At 46.4% G+C, this 20549-nt stretch overlaps 2 protein-coding genes across 2 annotated transcripts; both read right to left on the reverse strand.

Annotated features, from left to right (window-relative positions):
- Positions 1–16426: 16426 nt before the first annotated feature.
- On the reverse strand, positions 16427–16858 carry LOC135564286 (cellular communication network factor 6-like). The gene has a single exon (XM_065008716.1). The coding sequence runs from the start codon at positions 16856–16858 to the stop codon at positions 16577–16579; it is 282 nt and encodes a 93-aa protein (XP_064864788.1). The 3' UTR covers positions 16427–16576.
- On the reverse strand, positions 16427–19067 carry LOC115107467 (cellular communication network factor 6-like). Its single transcript, XM_065008715.1, has 2 exons — positions 18615–19067; positions 16427–18241 (listed from the first exon to the last, which is right to left on the reverse strand). The coding sequence occupies exons 1-2, from the start codon at positions 18847–18849 to the stop codon at positions 17985–17987; spliced, it is 492 nt and encodes a 163-aa protein (XP_064864787.1). The 5' UTR covers positions 18850–19067; the 3' UTR covers positions 16427–17984.
- Positions 19068–20549: the final 1482 nt, after the last annotated feature.

Raw genomic sequence — 20549 nt, forward strand, 5'->3', positions numbered from 1 at the left:
GTAAGGCTAGTGGTATGTTCTCATTTGACATATTCATAACTGGGCTACAGTATCTCTCACATTTATTTCCTATTTTCTTTGTCATTTGGAAAGTAATCTACAATGAGGCTCTGAGCAGCTTTTCCCAGAATGTTGACCCAAGGTAATTCCATCCCGCCCATCTTTTGCTGTGACCCATCGCCTGTGAAATGTGCATGCTCAGTTAGTCAGTCAACCTTTACTCACCTTCTCAAATGACCATTGTTGTTCCCTGCTATGTATGTATTTCCAGCAGAAGCAATGGAGGAGCTTGTGACATCACCGGTGGGAGGATACGATCCCAGGGTAAATTCCAGTGATGATTTATTGTCTCTGCTTGATTTATGTGTGTGTGTGTGTGTGTGTGTGTGTGTGTGTGTGTGTCAGCTTCACACACCCTCTGACAAGAGGAATGCCCTCTCTACAGGCGTTGTTGGTAGACATGGAGGAGTGGAGGAGGGCATGGTAAATGAGATCCTACAGGGCCCGCATGCGAGAGATGTCATTGACGTGTCCTGCTCATTGACGTGTCCTGGTGAGGGACTGAGTGACCAACTGAGAGACTGACAGTCTCTCTGCCTGCCTCTGCCATCTCACATGCCCATATGCAGATTATGAAACTCATTTTTTAGTAAAAGTTCTGTATAGGCTAGGCACCTCAAACTCAACTCTAGACCTCAACGTTAGTTTCAATGTGCTTTTCCATTGTTCTCACCTAATCAGGGACTGACTTAGACCTACAGTAGGACTCAAAGTGGGTGCAATTAATTATCAGGTATCACAGAAAAACAGCACGCTTATTACCTTGTAGGGGTAAAGAGTTTAGTACCCCTGAGCTTTACATGGTAATCGCTTCATTATATGGCACATAAATAGTCTATTTCAGTGGAGACAGCATTTTCAGTAGTTTGGTGGTAGTGATTAGTGCTTTTTTATGTCTGTTCGGTTTCGGTTCGATTATGAAAAATTATCATGGTTTTTGGTTACGATTATTTATTTTTTAGACATTAAATGCACTATGCATTATGTGGGTTTAATGTTGTAACAACACAGAATAAAACAATTCACAAAAGTCCCTTGATGGTGGGCACTGCCCATTATTGCTTATCACTCATTAACCATAATTTATTCACATTACTTTACTTTAAAAAAATATTTGTTTTAGTTGATGACTATATTATTTCATTCCAAGTCATCATCTCTATAGAGCTGCTGCCTATGCTGTCTGACAAAAATCACTATTTAGTAGTTCTTCAAAGTAAATAATGCTTACTTTTATGACTGCTGAATACCAACTATCAATCACATAGATCATGCATCTTCGGCTCACTAAGCACCTGCTTTCTAACCCTCTCGGTCATGTGTTCCGCACAGACCGGACAAGTTTAAGCTGACTCGCAATGTATTATGCTTATTGTAGTTAATTACAACGTTCTCTGCGCTAAACTATGTAGAATATTGTTCTGCTGGAAACGACAACTCCCTACTACATCGCACAGTTCAGGCTTGACCTAATTTATCTCTAAAGAAACTGCACATCTGGCTCACGGAAAGAAAAAAAAACTAAATGGCATTCAGATATTTAAACCGACATCGTTGGTTAATCGCTCAGCACTAATTGTCAAGCACCACTGACACTGACGATAGGTTTCTGGCTAAAACCTGAACATTAGGACTAGTCAATAAACTTCTAATTATCGAGGTAATTCTGTGGTCAAACAATGCCAAACTTATTTTGTACAGCAAGTGTGCAAACCTCATTAATTTATCTGCAGGGCAGTGGGCCGCTGGACGTTTGGCTCAGCCTACAGGCAACAGATTGTGGACCAGTTGAAGAGGGCAGCAGAGCATTGTGACTGGCTGCAATGCTTTCTCATTCACTCAATGGTTGGAGGTGAGGACTCAGAGTGTACAAATGCATTCATAATCTCATAACTACTGAACCACATTAATAAACACATTATAACTGCATGAACAGCATTGGTGCTTTCCATTTTTTTTCCAGTGTAAAGTTTTGGATGAGCATAATGTTCAGAGATTTCCATACCCAACTATAACATCTTCCGTCAAGATAGAACTACCAAAGGGGGCGGAGTTGCAGTCTACTGCAGAGATAGCCTGCAAAGTAATGTCATACTTTCCAGGTCCATACCCAAACAGTTCGAACTACTAATTTTGAAAATTACCCTCTCCAGAAATAAGTCTCTCACTGTTGCCGCCTGCTACCGGCCACCCTCAGCTCCCAGCTGTGCCCTGGACACCATTTGTGAATTGATCGCCCCCCATCTAGCTTCAGAGTTTGTTCTGTTAGGTGACCTAAACTGGGATATGCTTAACACCCCGGCAGTCCTACAATGTAAGCTAGATGCCCTCAATCTCACTCAAATCATCAAGGAACCCACCAGGTACAACCCTAACTCTGTAAACAAGGGCACCCTCATAGACGTCATCCTGACCAACTGGCCCTCCAAATACACCTCCGCTGTCTTCAACCAGGATCTCAGCGATCATTGCCTCATTGCCTGTATCCGCCACGGAGCCGCAGTCAAACGACCACCCCTCATCACTGTCAAACGCTCCCTAAAACACTTCTGTGAGCAGGCCTTTCTAATCGACCTGGCCCGGGTATCCTGGAAGGACATTGACCTCATCCCGTCAGTTGAGGATGCCTGGTCATTCTTTAAAAGTAACTTCCTCACCATTTTAGATAAGCATGCTCCGTTCAAAAAATGCAGAACCAAGAACAGATACAGCCCTTGGTTCACTCCAGACCTGACTGCCCTCGACCAGCACAAAAACATCCTGTGGCGGACTGCAATAGCATCGAATAGCCCCGTGATATGCAACTGTTCAGGGAAGTCAGGAACCAATACACGCAGTCAGTCAGGAAAGCTAAGGCCAGCTTCTTCAGGCAGAAGTTTGCATCCTGTAGCTCCAACTCCAAAAAGTTCTGGGACACTGTGAAGTCCATGGAGAACAAGAGTACCTCCTCCCAGCTGCCCACTGCACTGAGGCTAGGTAACACGGTCTCCACCGATAAATCCACGATTATCGAAAGCTTCAATAAGCACTTCTCAACGGCTGGCCATGCCTTCCGCCTGGCTACTCCAACCTCGGCCAACAGCTCCGCCCCCCGCAGCTCCTCGCCCAAGCCTCTCCAGGTTCTCCTTTACCCAAATCCAGATAGCAGATGTTCTGAAAGAGCTGCAAAACCTAGACCCGTACAAATCAGCTGGGCTTGACAATCTGGACCCTCTATTTCTGAAACTATCTGCCGCCATTGTCGCAACCCCTATTACCAGCCTGTTCAACCTCTCTTTCATATCGTCTGAGATCCCCAAGGATTGGAAAGCTGCCGCAGTCATCCCCCTCTTCAAAGGGGGAGACACCCTGGACCCAAACTGCTATAGACCTATATCCATCCTGCCCTGCCTATCTAAGGTCTTCGAAAGCCAAGTCAACAAACAGGTCACTGACCATCTCGAATCCCACCGTACCTTCTCCGCTGTGCAATCTGGTTTCCGAGCCGGTCACGGGTGCACCTCAGCCACGCTCAAGGTACTAAACGATATCATAACCGCCATCGATAAAAGACAGTACTGTGCAGCCGTCTTCATCGACCTCGCCAAGGCTTTCGACTCTGTCAATCACCATATTCTTATCGGCAGACTCAATAGCCTCGGTTTCTCGGATGACTGCCTTGCCTGGTTCACCAATTACTTTGCAGACAGAGTTCAGTGTGTCAAATCGGAGGGCATGCTGTCCGATCCTCTGGCAGTCTCTATGGGGGTGCCACAGGGTTCAATTCTCGGTCCGACTCTTTTCTCTGTATATATCAATGATGTTGCTCTTGCTGCGGGCGATTCCCTGATCCACCTCTACGCAGACGACACCATTCTATATACTTTCGGCCCGTCATTGGACACTGTGCTATCTAACCTCCAAACGAGCTTCAATGCCATACAGCACTCCTTCCGTGGCCTCCAACTGCTCTTAAACGCGAGTAAAACCAAATGCATGCTTTTCAACCGATCGCTGCCTGCACCCGCATGCCCGACTAGCATCACCACCCTGGATGGTTCCGACCTTGAATATGTGGACATCTATAAGTACCTAGGTGTCTGGCTAGACTGCAAACTCTCCTTCCAGACTCACATCAAACATCTCCAATCGAAAATCAAATCAAGAGTCGGCTTTCTATTCCGCAACAAAGCCTCCTTCACTCACGCCGCCAAGCTTACCCTAGTAAAACTGACTATCCTACCGATCCTCGATTTCGGCGATGTCATCTACAAAATGGCTTCCAACACTCTACTCAGCAAACTGGATGCAGTCTATCATAGTGCCATCCGTTTTGTCACCAAAGCACCTTATACCACCCACCACTGCGACTTGTATGCTCTAGTCGGCTGGCCCTCGCTACATATTCGTCGCCAGACCCACTGGCTCCAGGTCATCTACAAGTCCATGCTAGGTAAAGCTCCGCCTTATCTCAGTTCACTGGTCACGATGGCAACACCCATCCGTAGCACACGCTCCAGCAGGTGTATCTCACTGATCATCCCTAAAGCCAACACCTCATTTGGCCGCCTCTCGTTCCAGTACTCTGCTGCCTGTGACTGGAATGAACTGCAAAAATCGCTGAAGTTGGAGACTTTTATCTCCCTCACCAACTTCAAACATCAGCTATCCGAGCAGCTAACCGATCGCTGCAGCTGTACATAGTCTATTGGTAAATAGCCCACCCATTTTCACCTACCTCATCCCCATACTGTTTTTATACTGTTTTTTTATTTTATTTATTTATTTACCTTTCTGCTCTTTTGCACACCAATATCTCTACCTGTACATGACCATCTGATCATTTATCACCCCAGTGTTAATCTGCAAAATTGTATTATTCGCCTACCTCATGCCTTTTGCACACATTGTATATAGACTGCCCATTTTTTTTCTACTGTGTTATTGACTTGTTAATTGCTTACTCCATGTGTAACTCTGTGTTGTCTGTTCACACTGCTATGCTTTATCTTGGCCAGGTCGCAGTTGCAAATGAGAACTTGTTCTCAACTAGCCTACCTGGTTAAATAAAGGTGAAATAAAAAAAATAAAAAATAAAAATGTGTTGTGTCCTATGCTGTGATGGCCAGGGACTGGGCTACTGTGTGTTAAAACTTGACGTCATCACCTCCTCCTACAACAGTGTCTTGGCCATGCAGTAGCTCACCGGGCATGCCGACTTGTGTTCTCCTTGTGGAGAATCAGGTGTGTTACTGCCTGTGTGTCAGGGTTAAAGTGTAATCTTAGACTTTGATTCAATGCTCAGGTCTTTCCTCATTATGCATGTCCTCCATTCTGTTTCTGACAGTTAAAGTTAAACCGCAGTGATTTACTTCCTTTGTCCATTTTTGTTATTCTTATTCCAGTCATTGGTAGGCATAGTGAACTAGATAAAGCACAAGCCCTACAGTGGAAAGGTAGGTTCTGTGATCAAGAAGGACACTGCCATCGTCTCAGGCCAGGGAGGGGTCAGTGGAGCGGAGAATGCCATGAACAATGTCGTAGCCAACCTGCTGCTCAATATCACCAGGTAGACTATTGGAGATAGACAGGCTGCTGTCTGTGGCACTAGGCCTCTTCATTGAGCCTCCCAGGTGTTTGCAGTCTGGTCTCCTCCAGTGCATTTTACTGCCATTGTAAAAACCAACATCTGTTTTTGGATTAAAAAAAACATAAAAAAGCAATTTTTAAGAAAATTGAGAGGAAATTCTGAGTTATAAAAGTGCTATAATAGAATTACAAAAGAACCACCCCACTACCAACAACGTAATTCCACAGTGCAGTCATTGCACTGTTAATTGGGGGTTATTTGTGTCAATTAAGAATCATGTTTGTTTGTCTGAGGTATTAGCATCTGTCTGCTTGGTTCTTACATGTCTGATGTGCTACCAATTCACTGTTTATGTTTCTCTGCTGCTGTAGTTTGGCTCGTTTTGAAGGATCGCTCAATATGGACCTGAATGACATGGACCTAGTTCCCTTCCCTCGACTGTACTACCTGGTGCCCAGTGTTACCCCTCTCTACACCCTGGCTGATGTTAACTTCCCCACTAGGAGATCTGCTCTCCTGTCCCAACAGCTATTTTTACCCGTAGACTTCTCTGGAACTCAGGATATTACATTGCCCACTGCCCTCTGTACAAGTGCCCTTTGTTGACACTCAGTGAATAGCAAAGCTCCGTCTCACTGATGCTGTCTACTTTGTTCTATGCTATATACAATTGTAGTATCTTGAATAGACCAACATATAATTGGAGGACACTGGATGTAATCTTTACTTGTCATTTATTAGGAACTGATTTACACCACCATCTATCACGGAGACCAATACTCAACTAACTATCTCTATTGCTCACAGAACGGTTACCAACCTAGGACCGGTGATAGCAGCGCCTATTGGTTAGATGAGCCAGCATCATTTATCACTTTATAACAAAAACAGTGAGTGATAGTGACGTGATAGTGATCGCATGATATCAAGCACTCATTATATATTCTGGTGTCTCAAAGTGGAATCTCACAGTAAACCAGGAATACTAGAGAGACCTATGAATAGCCCATTATGCCAGTGGTGTGTCCTGGCATGTATAGTGTAGTGTGATGCTATACAGTAGCGTATTATCTTTGTTAGTTGAATGCATTTTTTTCACCTTTATTTAACCAGGTAAATAAAGTTGAGAACAAGTTCTCATTTACAATTGCGACCTGGCCAAGATAAAGCAAAGCAGTTCGACACATAAAACAACACAGAGTTACACATGGAGTAAAACAAACATACAGTCAATAATACAGTAGAAAAATAAATCCATATACAATGTGAGCAAGTGAGGTACGGGAGGTAAAGGCAAAAAAAGGCCATGGTGGAAAAGTAAATACAGCATAGCAAGTAAAACACTGGAATGGTAGATTTGCAGTGGAAGAAAGTGCAAAGTAGAGATAGAAATAATGGGGTGTAAAGGAGCAAAAATAAATAAATACAGTAGGGAAAGAGGTAGTTGTTTGGGCTAAATTATAGATGGGCTAAGTACAGGTACAGTAATCTGAGAGCTGCTCTGACATCTGGTGCTTAAAGCTAGTGAGAGAAATAAGTGTTTCCAGTTTCAGAGATTTTTGTAGTTCGTTCCAGTCATTGGCAGCAGAGAACTGGAAGGAGAGGCGGCCAAAGGAAGAATTGGTTTTGGGGGTGACCAGAGAGATATACCTGCTGGAGCGCGTACGGTGGGTGCTGCTATGGTGACCAGTGAGCTGAGATAAGGGGGGACTTTACCTAGCAGGGTCTTGTAGATGACCTGGAGCCAGTGGGTTTGGCGACGAGTATGAAGCGAGGGCCAGCCAACAAGAGTGTACAGGTCGCAGTGGTGGGTAGTATATGGGTCTTTGGTGACAAAACGGATGGCACTGTGATAGACTGCATCCAATTTATTGAGTAGGATATTGGAGGCTATTTTGTAAATTACATCGTCGAAGTCGAGGATTGGTAGGATGGTCAGTTTTACAATGGTATGTTTGGCAGCATGAGTGAAGGATGCTTTGTTGAGAAATAGGAAGCCAATTCTAGAATCAACTTTGGATTGGAGATGTTTGATGTGAGTCTGGAAGGAGAGTTTACAGTCTAACCAGACACCTACGTATTTGTAGTTGTCCACATATTCTAAGTCAGAGCCGTCCAGAGTAGTGATGTTAAACAGGCGGGCAGGTGCAGGCAGTGATCGGCTGAAGAGCATGCATTTAGTTTTACTTGTATTTAATAGCAATTGGAGGCCATGGAAGGAGAGTTGTATGGCATTGAAGCTCGCCTGGAGGGTTGTTAACACAGTGTCCAAAGAAGGGCCAGAAGTATACATAATGGTGTCGTCTGCGTAGAGGTGGATCAGAGACTCACCAGCAGCAAGAGCGACATCATTGATGTATACAGAGAAGAGAGTCGGTCCAAGAATTGAACCCTGTGGCACCCCCATAAAGACTGCCAGAGGCCCGGACAACAGACCCTCCGATTTGACACACTGAACTCTATCAGAGAAGTAGTTGGTGAACCAGACGAGGCAATCATTTGAGAAACCAAGGCTGTCGAGTCTGCCGATGAGGATGTGGTGATTGACAGAGTCGAAAGCCTTTGCCAGGTCAATGAATACGGCTGCACAGTATTGTTTCTTATCAATGGCGGTTAAGATATCGTTTAGGACCTTGAACGTGGCTGAGGTACAGCCATGACCAGCTCTGAAACCAGATTGCATAGCGGAGAAGGTATGGTGGGATTCGAAATGGTCGGAAATCTGTTTGTTGACTTTGCTTTCGAAGACCTTAGAAAGGCAGGGTAGGATAGATTTAGGTCTGTAGCAGTTTGGGTCAAGAATGTCACCCCCTTTGAAGAGGGGGATGACCGCAGCTGCTTTCCAATCTTTGGGACTCTCAGACTACATGAGAGAGAGGTTGAACAGGCTAGTAATAGGGGTGGCAACCATTTTGGAAAGGGTCCAGATTGTCTAGCCCTGCTGATTTGTAGGGGTCCAGATTTTGCAGCTCTTTCAGAACATCAGCTGACTTGTCACGTTCTGACCTTAGTTCTCCTCAGAAGAGGAGGAAGAAAGACGTTACAGAATCACCCACCACCAAAGGACCAAGCAGAGTGGTATCGGGCAGCAGCAGAAATCTCGGGACTCATGGACATGGGAGGAGATTCTGGACGGAGAAGGACCCTGGGCACAGGCTGGGGAATATCACTGAGAGGCGGCGATATGAGGAGGCAGCGCGGCTGGATTGGGGGGAGAGTGGCTAGGAGACCTGAGCCAATTCCCCGTGCTTACCATGGAGGGAGGTGGACCGGGCAGGCACCGTGTTATGCCGTGAGGCGCACAGTGTCCCCGGTGTGCAGGCATAGCCCGGTGCGTTACATCACAGCTCCTCGTATCGGCCGGGCTAGAGTGTGCATCGAGCCAGGTGCCATGAAGCCGGCTCAGAGCATGTGGTCTCCAGTGCGTCTCCTCGGGCCGGGGTACATGGCACCAGCCCTACGCACGGTGTCCCCGGTTTGCCAGCACAGCCCAGTGCGTTCCACCTCGCCGCACTGGCCTGGCTACGGGGAGTATCCAGCCAGGTAGGGTTGTGCAGGCTCGGTGCTCGAGACCCCCAGTGTGCCAATCCGGTGCCTCCTCCATGCACCAGGCCTCCGGTGGCAGCCCCACGCACCAGGCTGTCTCTCCTTCTCCTTCCTCCAGGTGCTCCTGCCTGTCCAGCGCTGCCAGAGTCTCCCGCCTGTCCAGCGCTGCCAGAGCCATCTGTCAGCCAGGAGCTTCCAGAGTTGTCCGTCTGTCCTGAGCTGCCAGAGCCGCCCGTCTGTCCTGAACTGCGAGAGCCGCCCATCTGTCCTGATCTGCCAGAGCCGCCCGTCTGTCAGGAGCTGCCAGAGCCGTCCGTCAGTCAGGAGCTGCCAAAGCCGTCCGTCAGTCAGGAGCTGCCAGAGCCGCCCGTCAGTCAGGAGCTGCCAGAGCCGCCCGTCAGTCAGGAGCTGCCAGAGCCGCCCGTCAGTCAGGAGCTGCCAGAGCCGCCCGTCAGTCAGGAGCTGCCAGAGCCGCCCGTCAGTCAGGAGCTGCCAGAGCCGTCCGTCAGCCAGAAGCTGCCTGAATCGCCCATGACTCCAGCGCTGTCGGAGTCGCCCTCCACGTCGGAGCTGCCAGAGTTTCCCGCCGGTCCGATGCTGCCGGAGTCGCCCTTCACTCCGACGCTGCCGGAGTCTCCCGCCTGTCTGGTGCTGTCGGAATCTCCCGTTGCTAGGGTCCCCAGTCCGGGGTCGGCGGCGAGGGTCGCCGCTCGAAAGGCGCCACGGAGGCGGGTAAAGACTATGAGGGAGTGGGGTCCACGTCCCGCGCCAGAGCCGCCACCGCGGACAGACACCCACCCAGACCCTCCCCTATAGGTTCAGGTTTTGCGGCTGGAGTCCGCACCTTTGGGGGGGGTACTGTCGCGTTCTTACCTTAGTTATTTTGTTATGTCTTTGTTTTAGTATGGTCAGGGCGTGAGTTGGGTGTGTTGTCTATGTTCGTTTTTCTATGTTGTGTTTTGTGTTTGGCCTGATATGGTTCTCAATCAGAGGCAGGTGTCGTTAGTTGTCTCTGATTGAGAATCATACTTAGGTAGCCTTTTCCCACCTGTGTTTCGTGGGTGATTGTTTCCTGTTTTGTTGTTTGTGTCACCATTCAGGACTGTTTCCATTCACTTTGTTATTTTTGTATTGAGTCATGTTCAGTTATTATTAAAGTATCATGGACACTTACCCCCCTGCGCATTGGTCTGATCCTTGCTACTCCTAGAAGAAGAGGAGGAGGAAAGCAGTTACATGACTGGATTTGGGAGAAGGAGAAATGGGGAAGGCTTGGGCGAGTTGCTGTGGGGGGTGCAGTGCTGTTGACCGGGGTAGGGGTAACCAGGTGGAAAGCATGGCCAGCCGTAGAAAAATGCTTCTTGAAATTCTCAATTGTAGTGGATTTATCGGTGTTGACAGTGTTGACAGTGTTTCCTATCTTCAGTGCAGTGGGCAGCTGGGAGGATGTGTTCTTATTCTCCATGGACTTTATAGTGTCCCAGAAATGTTTTGAGTTTGTGTTGCAGGAAGCAAATTTCTGCTTGAAAAAGCTAGCCTTGGCTTTTCTAACTTTCTAGCTTCCCTGAAAAGTTGCATATCACGGGGGCTGTTCGATGCTAATGCAGAACGCCATAGGATGTTTTTGTGTTGGTTAAGGGCAGTCAGGTCTGGAGAGAACCAAGGGCTATATCTGTTCCAGTTTCTACATTTCTTGAATGGGGCATGTTTATTTAAGATGGTGAGGAAGGCATTAAAAAAAACAGGCGTCCTCTACTGACGGGATGAGATCAATATCCTTCCAGGATACCCCGGCCAGGTCGATTAGAAAGGCCTGCTCGCTGAAGTGTTTCAGGGAGTGTTTGACAGTGATGAGTGGAGGTTATTTGACCGCTGACCCATTGCGGATGCAGGCAATGAGGCAGTGATCGCTGAGATCTTGGTTGAAAACAGCAGAGGTGTATTTAGAGGGCAAGTTGGTTAGGATGATATCTATGAGGGTGCCCGTGTTTACGGCTTTGGGGTGGTACCTGGTAGGTTCATTGATCATTTGTGTGAGATTGAGGGCATCAAGCTTTGATTGTAGGATGGCTGGGGTGTTAAGCATATTCCAGTTTAGGTCGCCTAGCAGCACGAGCTCTGAAGATAGATGGGGGGCAATCAGTTCACATATGGTGTCCAGAGCACAGCTGGGGGCAGAGGGTGGTCTATAGCAGGCGGCAACAGTGAGAGACTTGTTTTTAGAGAGGTGGATTTTTTAAAGTAGATGTTCAAATTGTTTGGGTACAGACCTTGATAGTAGGACAGAACTCTGCAGGCTATCTTTGCAGTAGATTGCACCACAATGCCCCCTTTGGCTGTTCTATCTTGTCTGAAAATGTTGTAGTTAGGGATGAAAATTTCAGAATTTTTGGTGGTCGGCCTAAGCCAGGATTCAGACACGGCTAGAACATCCGGGTTAGCAGAGTGTGCTAAAGCAGTGAATAAAACAAACTTAGGGAGGAGGCTTCTAATGCTAACATGCATGAAACCAAATCAAATCAATCAAATCACATTTTATTTGTCACATACACATGGTTAGCAGATGTTAATGCGAGTGTAGCGAAATGCTTGTGCTTCTAGTTCCGACAATGCAGTGATAACCAACAAGTAATCTAACTAACAATTCCAAAACTACTGTCTTATACACAGTGTAAGGGGATAAAGAATATGTACATAAGGATATATGAATGAGTGATGGTACAGAGCAACATACAGTAGATGGTATCGAGTACAGTATATACATATGAGATGAGTATGTAGACAAAGTAAACAAAGTGGCATAGTTAAAGTGGCTAGTGATACATGTATTACATAAGGATGCAGTCGATGATGTAGAGTACAGTATATACGTATGCATATGAGATGAATAATGTAGGGTAAGTAACATTATATAAGGTAGCATTGTTTAAAGTGGCTAGTGATATATTTACATCATTTCCCATCAATTCCCATTATTAAAGTGGCTGGAGTTGGGTCAGTGTCAATGACAGTGTGTTGGCAACAGCCACTCAATGTTAGTGGTGGCTGTTTAACAGTCTGATGGCCTTGAGATAGAAGCTGTTTTTCAGACTCTCGGTCCCAGCTTTGATGCACCTGTACTGACCTCGCCTTCTGGATGATAGCGGGGTGAACAGGCAGTGGTTCGGGTGGTTGATGTCCTTGATGATCTTTATGGCCTTCCTGTAACATCGGGTGGTGTAGGTGTCCTGGAGGGCAGGTAGTTTGCCCCCGGTGATGCGTTGTGCAGACCTCACTACCCTCTGGAGAGCCTTACGGTTGAGGGCGGAGCAGTTGCCGTACCAGGCGGTGATACAGCCCGCCAGGATGCTCTCGATTGTGCATCTGTAGAAGTTTGTGAGTGCTCTTGGTGACAAGCCGAATTTCTTCAGCCTCCTGAGGTTGAAGAGGCGCTGCTGCGCCTTCTTCACGATGCTGTCAGTATGAGTGGACCAATTAGGTTTGTCTGTGATGTGTATGCAGAGGAACTTAAATCTTGCTACCCTCTCCACTACTGTTCCATCGATGTGGATAGGGGGGTGTTCCCTCTGCTGTTTCCTGAAGTCCACAATCATCTCCTTAGTTTTGTTGACGTTGAGTGTGAGGTTATTTTCCTGACACCACACTCCGAGGGCCCTCACCTCCTCCCTGTAGGCCGTCTCGTCGTTGTTGGTAATCAAGCCTACCACTGTTGTGTCGTCCGCAAACTTGATGATTGAGTTGGAGGCGTGCGTGGCCACGCAGTCGTGGGTGAACAGGGAGTACAGGAGAGGGCTCAGAACGCACCCTTGTGGGGCCCCCGTGTTGAGGATCAGCGGGGAGGAGATGTTGTTGCCTACCCTCACCACCTGGGGGCGGCCCGTCAGGAAGTCCAGTACCCAGTTGCACAGGGCGGGGTCGAGACCCAGGGTCTCGAGCTTGATGACGAGCTTGGAGGGTACTATGGTGTTGAATGCCGAGCTGTAGTCGATGAACAGCATTCTCACATAGGTATTCCTCTTGTCCAGGTGGGTTAGGGCAGTGTGCAGTGTGGTTGAGATTGTGAACCAAGGCAATTACGGTTACAGAAGTCATCAAAAGTGAGCGCCTGGGGAATAAGACTGGAGCTAGGCACTGCAGGGCCTGGATTCACCTCTACATCACCAGAGGAACAGAATAGGAGTAGGATAAGGGTACGGCTAAAAGCTATGAGAATTGGTCGTCTAGAACATCCGGAACAGAGAGTAAAAGGAGGTTTCTGGGGGCGATAAAATAGCTTCAAGGTATAATGTACAGAGGATGTGGTATGGTAGGATGTGAATACAGTGGAGGTAAACCTAGGTATTGAGTGATGATGAGAGAGATATTGTCTCTAGAAACATCATTGAAACCAGGTGATGTCATCACGTGTGGGTGGTGGAATTGAAAGTTTGGATAAGGTATAGTGAGCAGTGCTAGAGGCTCTACAGTGAAATAAGCCAATAAACACTAACCAGAACAGCAATAGACAAAGCATATTGACATTAAGGAGAGGCATGCTTAGTCGAGTGATCATAAGGGTCCAGTGAGTAGTGAGGTTGGTTGGGGTGACGGCGATTCAGACAGCTAGCCGGGCCATCGGTAGCAAGCTAGCATAGGATGGAGGTCTGTTTTTAGCCAGTTCGTGCGTTTCTGTCGGTAGATTAGTGGGGTTCCGTGTGGTAGAGGGGATCAATCCAATTGGCAAAATATACTGTATAGTTATAGTGACCCAAGAAAAATTGAAAAAAAGAAATATTTAGTTACGGTACATTGCAGTCTTGTGTGGCTCAGTTGGTAGAGCATGGCCCTTGCAACGCCAGGGTTGTGGGTTTGATTCCCAAGAGAGACCAGTATGAAAATGTATGCATTCAATACTGTCTGTGTCTATCCTACCTCAGGCTGGACCAGATGTTCACTGATGCCTCCAGTAAAGACCAATACCTGGCCTGTGCCCTCAGGTTCTGGAGCAACATGCAGGTGTCTGACTTCAGCTATCCTCCCCATTCCTGTTTCCAATCTCTAATAAAAAAGGACTGCAACTGTGTCACAGGTTACAAGGAGTGGTGGGTAGGAGTCAGGCAGAGAGAGCAGAGGGTTCGGTGATTTGTTGTATTTATTCTCCAGCACAAAACGGTCACGCCAAATACTGACCAGCCCAAAACACAGGACAAACGGTCCGGAGAAAATGAGAACACATCCACAACCGACAGAGAACAAAATGAATCCCGCACAAACCTAAGCGGGCCTAACAGGCTTAAATAGACCAAAAATCAAGAAACACAAAAAGGAACAGGTGCAACTAATAAGACTAAACTAACAGAAAAGGACAAATGGATCGATGGCGGCTAGTAGCTAGGCGACGACGACCGCCGAGTGCTGCCCGGACAGGCAGGGGAGACGCCTTCGGTGGGAGTCGTGACAAACTGCCTATTCACCCAGACTCATCCATACTCGTATGGCCCAGAGATTACCTTCCCAGCTGCTCACTCTCAAATAGTGTTCCTATTCACCGCTGTGTGTTTGTGTTCCACTACCGATGCCCCTGAATCATGACTGATCAATTCAGCTCCCATCTTTTTCATGTAGCATGTTGTCAAGAGCAGAAACAGGAGGTTTTATGAGAGCACATACCTATGGATGACCACCATGTAAATCTGGAGGAGAAATCTCCTGGAGCACAGACACCTTGTGGCACATTTAGGTGACTTTGGATAGCGACAGTATTATATACTTTGGTTGTACAATTAGACTGTACATCTAGAAGTGATTTAATGTAAACCCTGGAAATGTGGGCTGATTCCGTGTATGGTAACCTATAGGCTCATTTCCAGGCGCCTAAACTTCTCCTTTGAGAATGAGAAATCCACCCTATATGTTTTCATCGAAAAGCAGGTTGACCAATGGTAGCCCCATATTTATTCTCTCTTCTTCTTCATCTCAGACTGAGGCCCACACTGCCCTTTGTGTCGTGGAACCAGGAGGGATGGAAGACAGGGCTGTGTTCTATGCCCCCTGTGGATCACTCCTTACTGGCCCTGACCAACAACACCTGCGTCAAACCCACCTTCATAGAGCTCTGAGACCGCATCACAAAGCTCTACAGGAAGAAGGTGCATCCTAACCTAATCTTCAATCACAACAACCTTGAACTCTGTTGCAAAAGAAGTGTTTAGGGTCCAGAAGATTGAGAGGTAAAGACAGCAACAAGACCATTTCCATTTCACAGAGGACAATAGCAGAGTTCTGTTAAAGAAGGAGAAGCGGTTCTCTAAGCAAGGCTGTAGGCATCAGGATTTTCCCTGTGATCAGTGTAGAGTACATCCCTATCTGACATAATGTATTGTTTTGTATTTTACTAGAAGAAAATAGTACTGTCATTTTATAAATAACTGGTTTATTTCTTGTTTACAAGTTTCAAACGATTTCGTACACTTTTGTGCATAAATTATATTCCTCATGGATTGCCGAGTAGTGAGTATGTATACCTTGACACAAAAGGTTATGTCAACAATACAAATAAACATTTATACCAAACTAACAATCCAAATCTGTAGTGAATCAGTGGATGTGAGATTGTAAGATATTTTGGAGCTAACTTGGTTGAGAATTAACTGGTAGAAAGATTCATTTTTTATCCAGCTGATATAACACTGTGTTTGGTATTGATAAGGGGTTACGATCAGTTGTTCTCTAGATCATAAAAAAGGTTTAAGAAGATAACTGACCCAGAACATGTTTGCTCTATCTATCCCTGTTACCACTATTGGCCTCTGGGACAGCCCTACTGTTAATGAGGTACTGTAAAAACCATAGCATTTGAGGTTCAACTCCAAATTGTCATTACTTACATTACGTTTCCCTTCATGTTAATTGTTAAGTAATAAGCCAAACCCTAGTTGTCTCTATCCAGTCACACTTCATGAGTTGAGGTTCCACGTGTTTCAACTTTCATATCAGCCCACGTGCACCTAGCCAGAGAACACAGGCACTGTTCAGGAGCAGTTGATGTCCAGACTGAAGGTTAAGTCCTGTCCCCTTAACCACCATGACTCGGTCAGAGGCAGTAAGGCCAGGCCTGTGTTGGAATCTGTAGGCAGGGATATGGATGACTCGGTCAGAGGCAGTAAGGCCAGGCCTGTGTTGGAATCTGTAGGCAGGGATATGGATGACTCGGTCAGAGGCAGTAAGGCCGGGCCTGTGTTGGAATCTGTAGGCAGGGATATGGATGACTCGGTCAGAGGCAGTAAGGCCGGGCCTGTGTTGGAATCTGTAGGCAGGGATATGGATGACTCGGTCAGAGGCAGTAAGGCCGGGCCTGTGTTGGAATCTGTAGGCAGGGATATGGATGAGGCTCAAAGGTTGATATAGATGCTAGAGAATGTGCTAGAAGAAGCGTAGCTCTGCGAACATGTCCCCAGGGTCGTCGCACATACTCTGGCACACGCAGGACGTTATCCATTGCATCTTCCAGCGCACGTTGGAGCCGCCGTTGCACTTGAAGTTGACGGCCACCATTTTGGATTTGTTGGGGACGCAGCAGCATTTGTCGGTGCAGATGCCGCAGTAAGTGGGTTCGATACTCTTGGTGATGCTACACCCAGACAAGGTCAGCTTCTCAGCTTTCTTGGCCTGGAACTTGGACTTACACATCTTTCCTCTCTGCATCTAGAGGGGAAAAGGACATAGATTGAACCTGGCCGTGATCCCACACTCCAAGGGTGTCTTAGGGAGAGTTGGGATATGCAAAAAAACACATATCCAATTCACACATGCATATTAATACACACCTGAAATAAGACAAATGTAAGCACCCACCAAATGATTACTTAAGATTCACATAGGAACCTGTGAATGTCAATGTATACAGTCAATCCAAGACCACTGTCATATTTAGGGTGTTGTGGGCATAGGGGGAATTATTTTTACATTTCACCCATCATCACCATCTCAACAATGCATCATCAACCCCTAGAGAGTCTGGCCGGTGGTCGGTCAACTTGACGTCGTTCTTCATGATGCTCTTCTCACACGGCCGCAGCAGGCTGAGGCAGCGGTCCTTCCTCATCTCACAGTTGCCGTTGTTGACCCGGACTGAGATACCCAGGCCACAGGTCTTGGAGCAGGGACTCGGTCTGGATCAGGCAGTTCTTCTTCCAGACTAAAGGAGGATCCCTGTAAGCTTTCAGTATTAAAGGGCACTGGGCTGAACACCCAGACGGCTAGAGGAAGAAACCCGCCTGCACAGAGCACATGCTGTTCAGAGAGAATCAAGAGCCCTCAGTCCTCAATCATTCTGCCTGCTAAAGACTATTGGATAACCCAGTTGGAGATAAATCTTTAGGCAGGCCATGATGCCAAGATAGTTTCAATTGCCTATTTGTATGGTTTGAATTCAGCGATTGAAGATATACTGTATTCGAGTTGTGTAATGGCAATATCAAAAACATCAAGACCAAGTGGCTGCTAACCTTTCAGATTCACTAGAAAGCAGGATATTTCTTGTTTTTCAAGCCAAGCAAAGCAGACATTTATTCAAATATATCAAAGCATACTTAAAAGAGGCTTGTTGCTTTTGATGGAAAGTGAGCTCCAGCTCTCTATGGACATTCGTTCATGACTGGAACCATCCACCCTACTCCCTAACAGCCAGTCAGGCACACTCCATCCTCTCTGTACTTCCCAGCCAAAGTCATTAAAAGCCCTCTGCCTCCCTCTTTCCATCCAGCTTACTTTCACAGCAATTAGCCTTCCAGGGCAGACAAGCTGGCAATTCTGGCCCTGGTTTTCTCTACTAACATATACCTGGCATGGCGGCCATGTAGGTCGTATCCTGCTGGTGCTTCCTATAAGCACCGGGGGCGCTCTGGAGGACGGCTGGCAGGGGTGTGTTGCTCCTCAGAGGGGCAGGACCCAGGAGAACAGCAGGACAGGGTGTGAAGGCCAGGGTGCAGACGATAGTGCATGTGCACTTATACAGTGATCTGGGCTGAAAGGCCTCGCCGTTCTCATAGTGGACCCCGTTCAAGTCACAGCCCACTGCCATCAAGCCTAGAAGCAGGAGATAAGGGAAACAACACTCAACTCAGTTGACTGGCCTGTGCAGTGTGGTCAGCCTTGGGGTATTTGCCTGATTGAAATGTGTGTTTGACCTAATGGGGTCCTTTGATGATCAAAGAGACCATGGGTAAATGAGTAAACCAGTCCTGTGGAACTACAGGTTTATGCAAATCTCCAATCCTGAGTGAATCGTAGTATTTTCATGTACTAACGTTTCTAGCCAGTTCTTTGAAGTAGCAGAGTCCTATTACACAGTACAGCTCCTTCCCCCTTTGAAAATAAGTAATTGACCTTGAGACATTCAATTGTACATTGACTTAACTCTGTTGATAGCCCATGGGCTAGATTTGACACGTTCACTCACAAGCACAGACTCCGGCCTCATATCGCAGCTGGTCTTTAGAGAAATCGCAGTACATGCCCTTGTGGGGGTCGCAGATGTCCCTCTCATTGCAGGCCTCTCTGATCTGCTGGGCACAGCTCTTACAGCAGCCGCAGCCGTCCACCACAGAGCTGACCCCAGGGGCACACTGGGGCTTAACCCTGCACTTACAGGGCCACTGGCAGAACTGTTTCCTCTCCAGACAGCTGCCCACCATGGTTCTGAGCCTTGCATAGAGACTGGAGGGAAGGAGAGGACAGGGTTCTTGTATGGTTACAGGTAAACAAGCACTGCTTGGGAGGTGGGGTGAACAAAGACCAGAGCAAATAATATTATACAAAGCCTTCGATTTACTGTTCTGAAAGTGTTTCTTTATGTGACATAATATAGAAGTTCTTGATAAAGTTTAAAGTTCACCAAGAAGTCACCTATGGTTAAAACATTCAGAACATTCACATTTCACAACAGTTAAGAGGCTAAAGGATAAAACAAGGAAACAAAGATCAGAACACCAAAACACCGTATGATTAGTAAAAGTATCAACAAATTCCATAAATCAATTTGAAAAATCTATGTTAGTCAAAGGCGCTATAATTTTGATTAACGTTTTGGTACACACTTTACAATATATCATACATTCCTGATGTGTAAATTACAGAATTTTTGTATTTTTCATTCACTGTCAAACATACAATTGAAATTGGAAGTTTACATACACTTAGGGTCATTATAAAATGAGTCATTATAACTCGTTTTTCAACCACTCCACAAATTTCTTGTTAACAAACTATAGTTTTGGCAAGTCGGTTAGGACATCTACTTTGTGCATGACACAAGTAATTTTTCCAACAATTGTTTACAGACAGATTATTTCACTGTATCACAATTCTAGTGGGTCAGACGTTTACATACACTAAGTTGAGTGTGCCTTTAAACATCTTGGAGAATTCCAGAAAATGATGTCATGGCTTTAGAAGCTTCTGATAGGCTAATTGACATCATTTGAGTCAATTGTAGGTGTACATGTGGATGTATTTCAAGGCCTACCTTCATCATGGGAAAATCCAAAGAAATCAGCCAAGTGTTTGGACGCTACCAAACATCAGTTGGCACATCGACGGTACCAACTTCAGACGAGTCTGGTACCAACTTCAGACGAGTCTGGTACCAACTTCAGACGAGTCTGGTACCAACTTCAGACGAGTCTGGTACCAACTTCAGACGAGTCTGGTACCAACTTCAGACGAGTCTGGTACCAACTTCAGACGAGTCTGGTACCAACTTCAGACGAGTCTGGTACCAACTTCAGACGAGTCTCCTGACACTTGTGGGGGAGAACACCATCGTCTTCGTGAGAGTTTCCTCTTTCCATAGAGTGGTCAGGTTGTTTGCATTGGATGCTTCTGAATCCACTGCATCCGCCAGTCTCACATTTCCACATCTGCAGTGAAAGGTGGCAGAGCTAGAGCTGTGTTTGTCAGACCATGAGACATCCTGACTTCAGACCATGAGACATCTTGAAAATTGGTCTTCTGGCGAAAAAGAACATGTCTCATGGTCTGAAGTCAGGATGTCTCATGGTCTGACAAACACAGCTCTAGCTCTGCCACCTTTCACTGCAGATGTGGAAATGTGAGACTGGCGGATGCAGTGGATTCAGAAGCATCCAATGCAAACAACCTGATGTCTCTAGCTTAAACGGACATATTTTGATGGGGAATATTTGGGTATGTAACTTAGATTGACAGACCGGTGTGTCAATCAACTATAGGAGATTAAAAAGGGATGCAAAGGGAACCCTTTTTACTGCAACTTTACTACAGCATTACCTCTCACTCAACAAGGCTCAATAGTAATTTCCTGCAACTGAAGAATTGGCTCCTCAATTCATTAGATTTTATTAAATAAATAAGGACA

This window comes from Oncorhynchus nerka, linkage group LG24 (assembly GCF_034236695.1).
Source record: "Oncorhynchus nerka isolate Pitt River linkage group LG24, Oner_Uvic_2.0, whole genome shotgun sequence".
Classification (NCBI taxonomy): Eukaryota; Metazoa; Chordata; class Actinopteri; order Salmoniformes; family Salmonidae; genus Oncorhynchus; species Oncorhynchus nerka.

Bases quoted from the DNA above. Each gene is read 5' to 3' on its own strand.
- LOC135564286 (XM_065008716.1), bottom strand. From the start codon at position 16,858: ATGCAGAGAGGAAAGATGTGTAAGTCCAAGTTCCAGGCCAAGAAAGCT.
- LOC115107467 (XM_065008715.1), bottom strand. From the start codon at position 18,849: ATGGTGGGCAGCTGTCTGGAGAGGAAACAGTTCTGCCAGTGGCCCTGT. The intron at 18,242-18,614 runs GTGAGTGAACGT...TCCTGCTTCTAG, and splicing joins TGAGGCCGGAGTCTGTGCTT to GCTTGATGGCAGTGGGCTGT.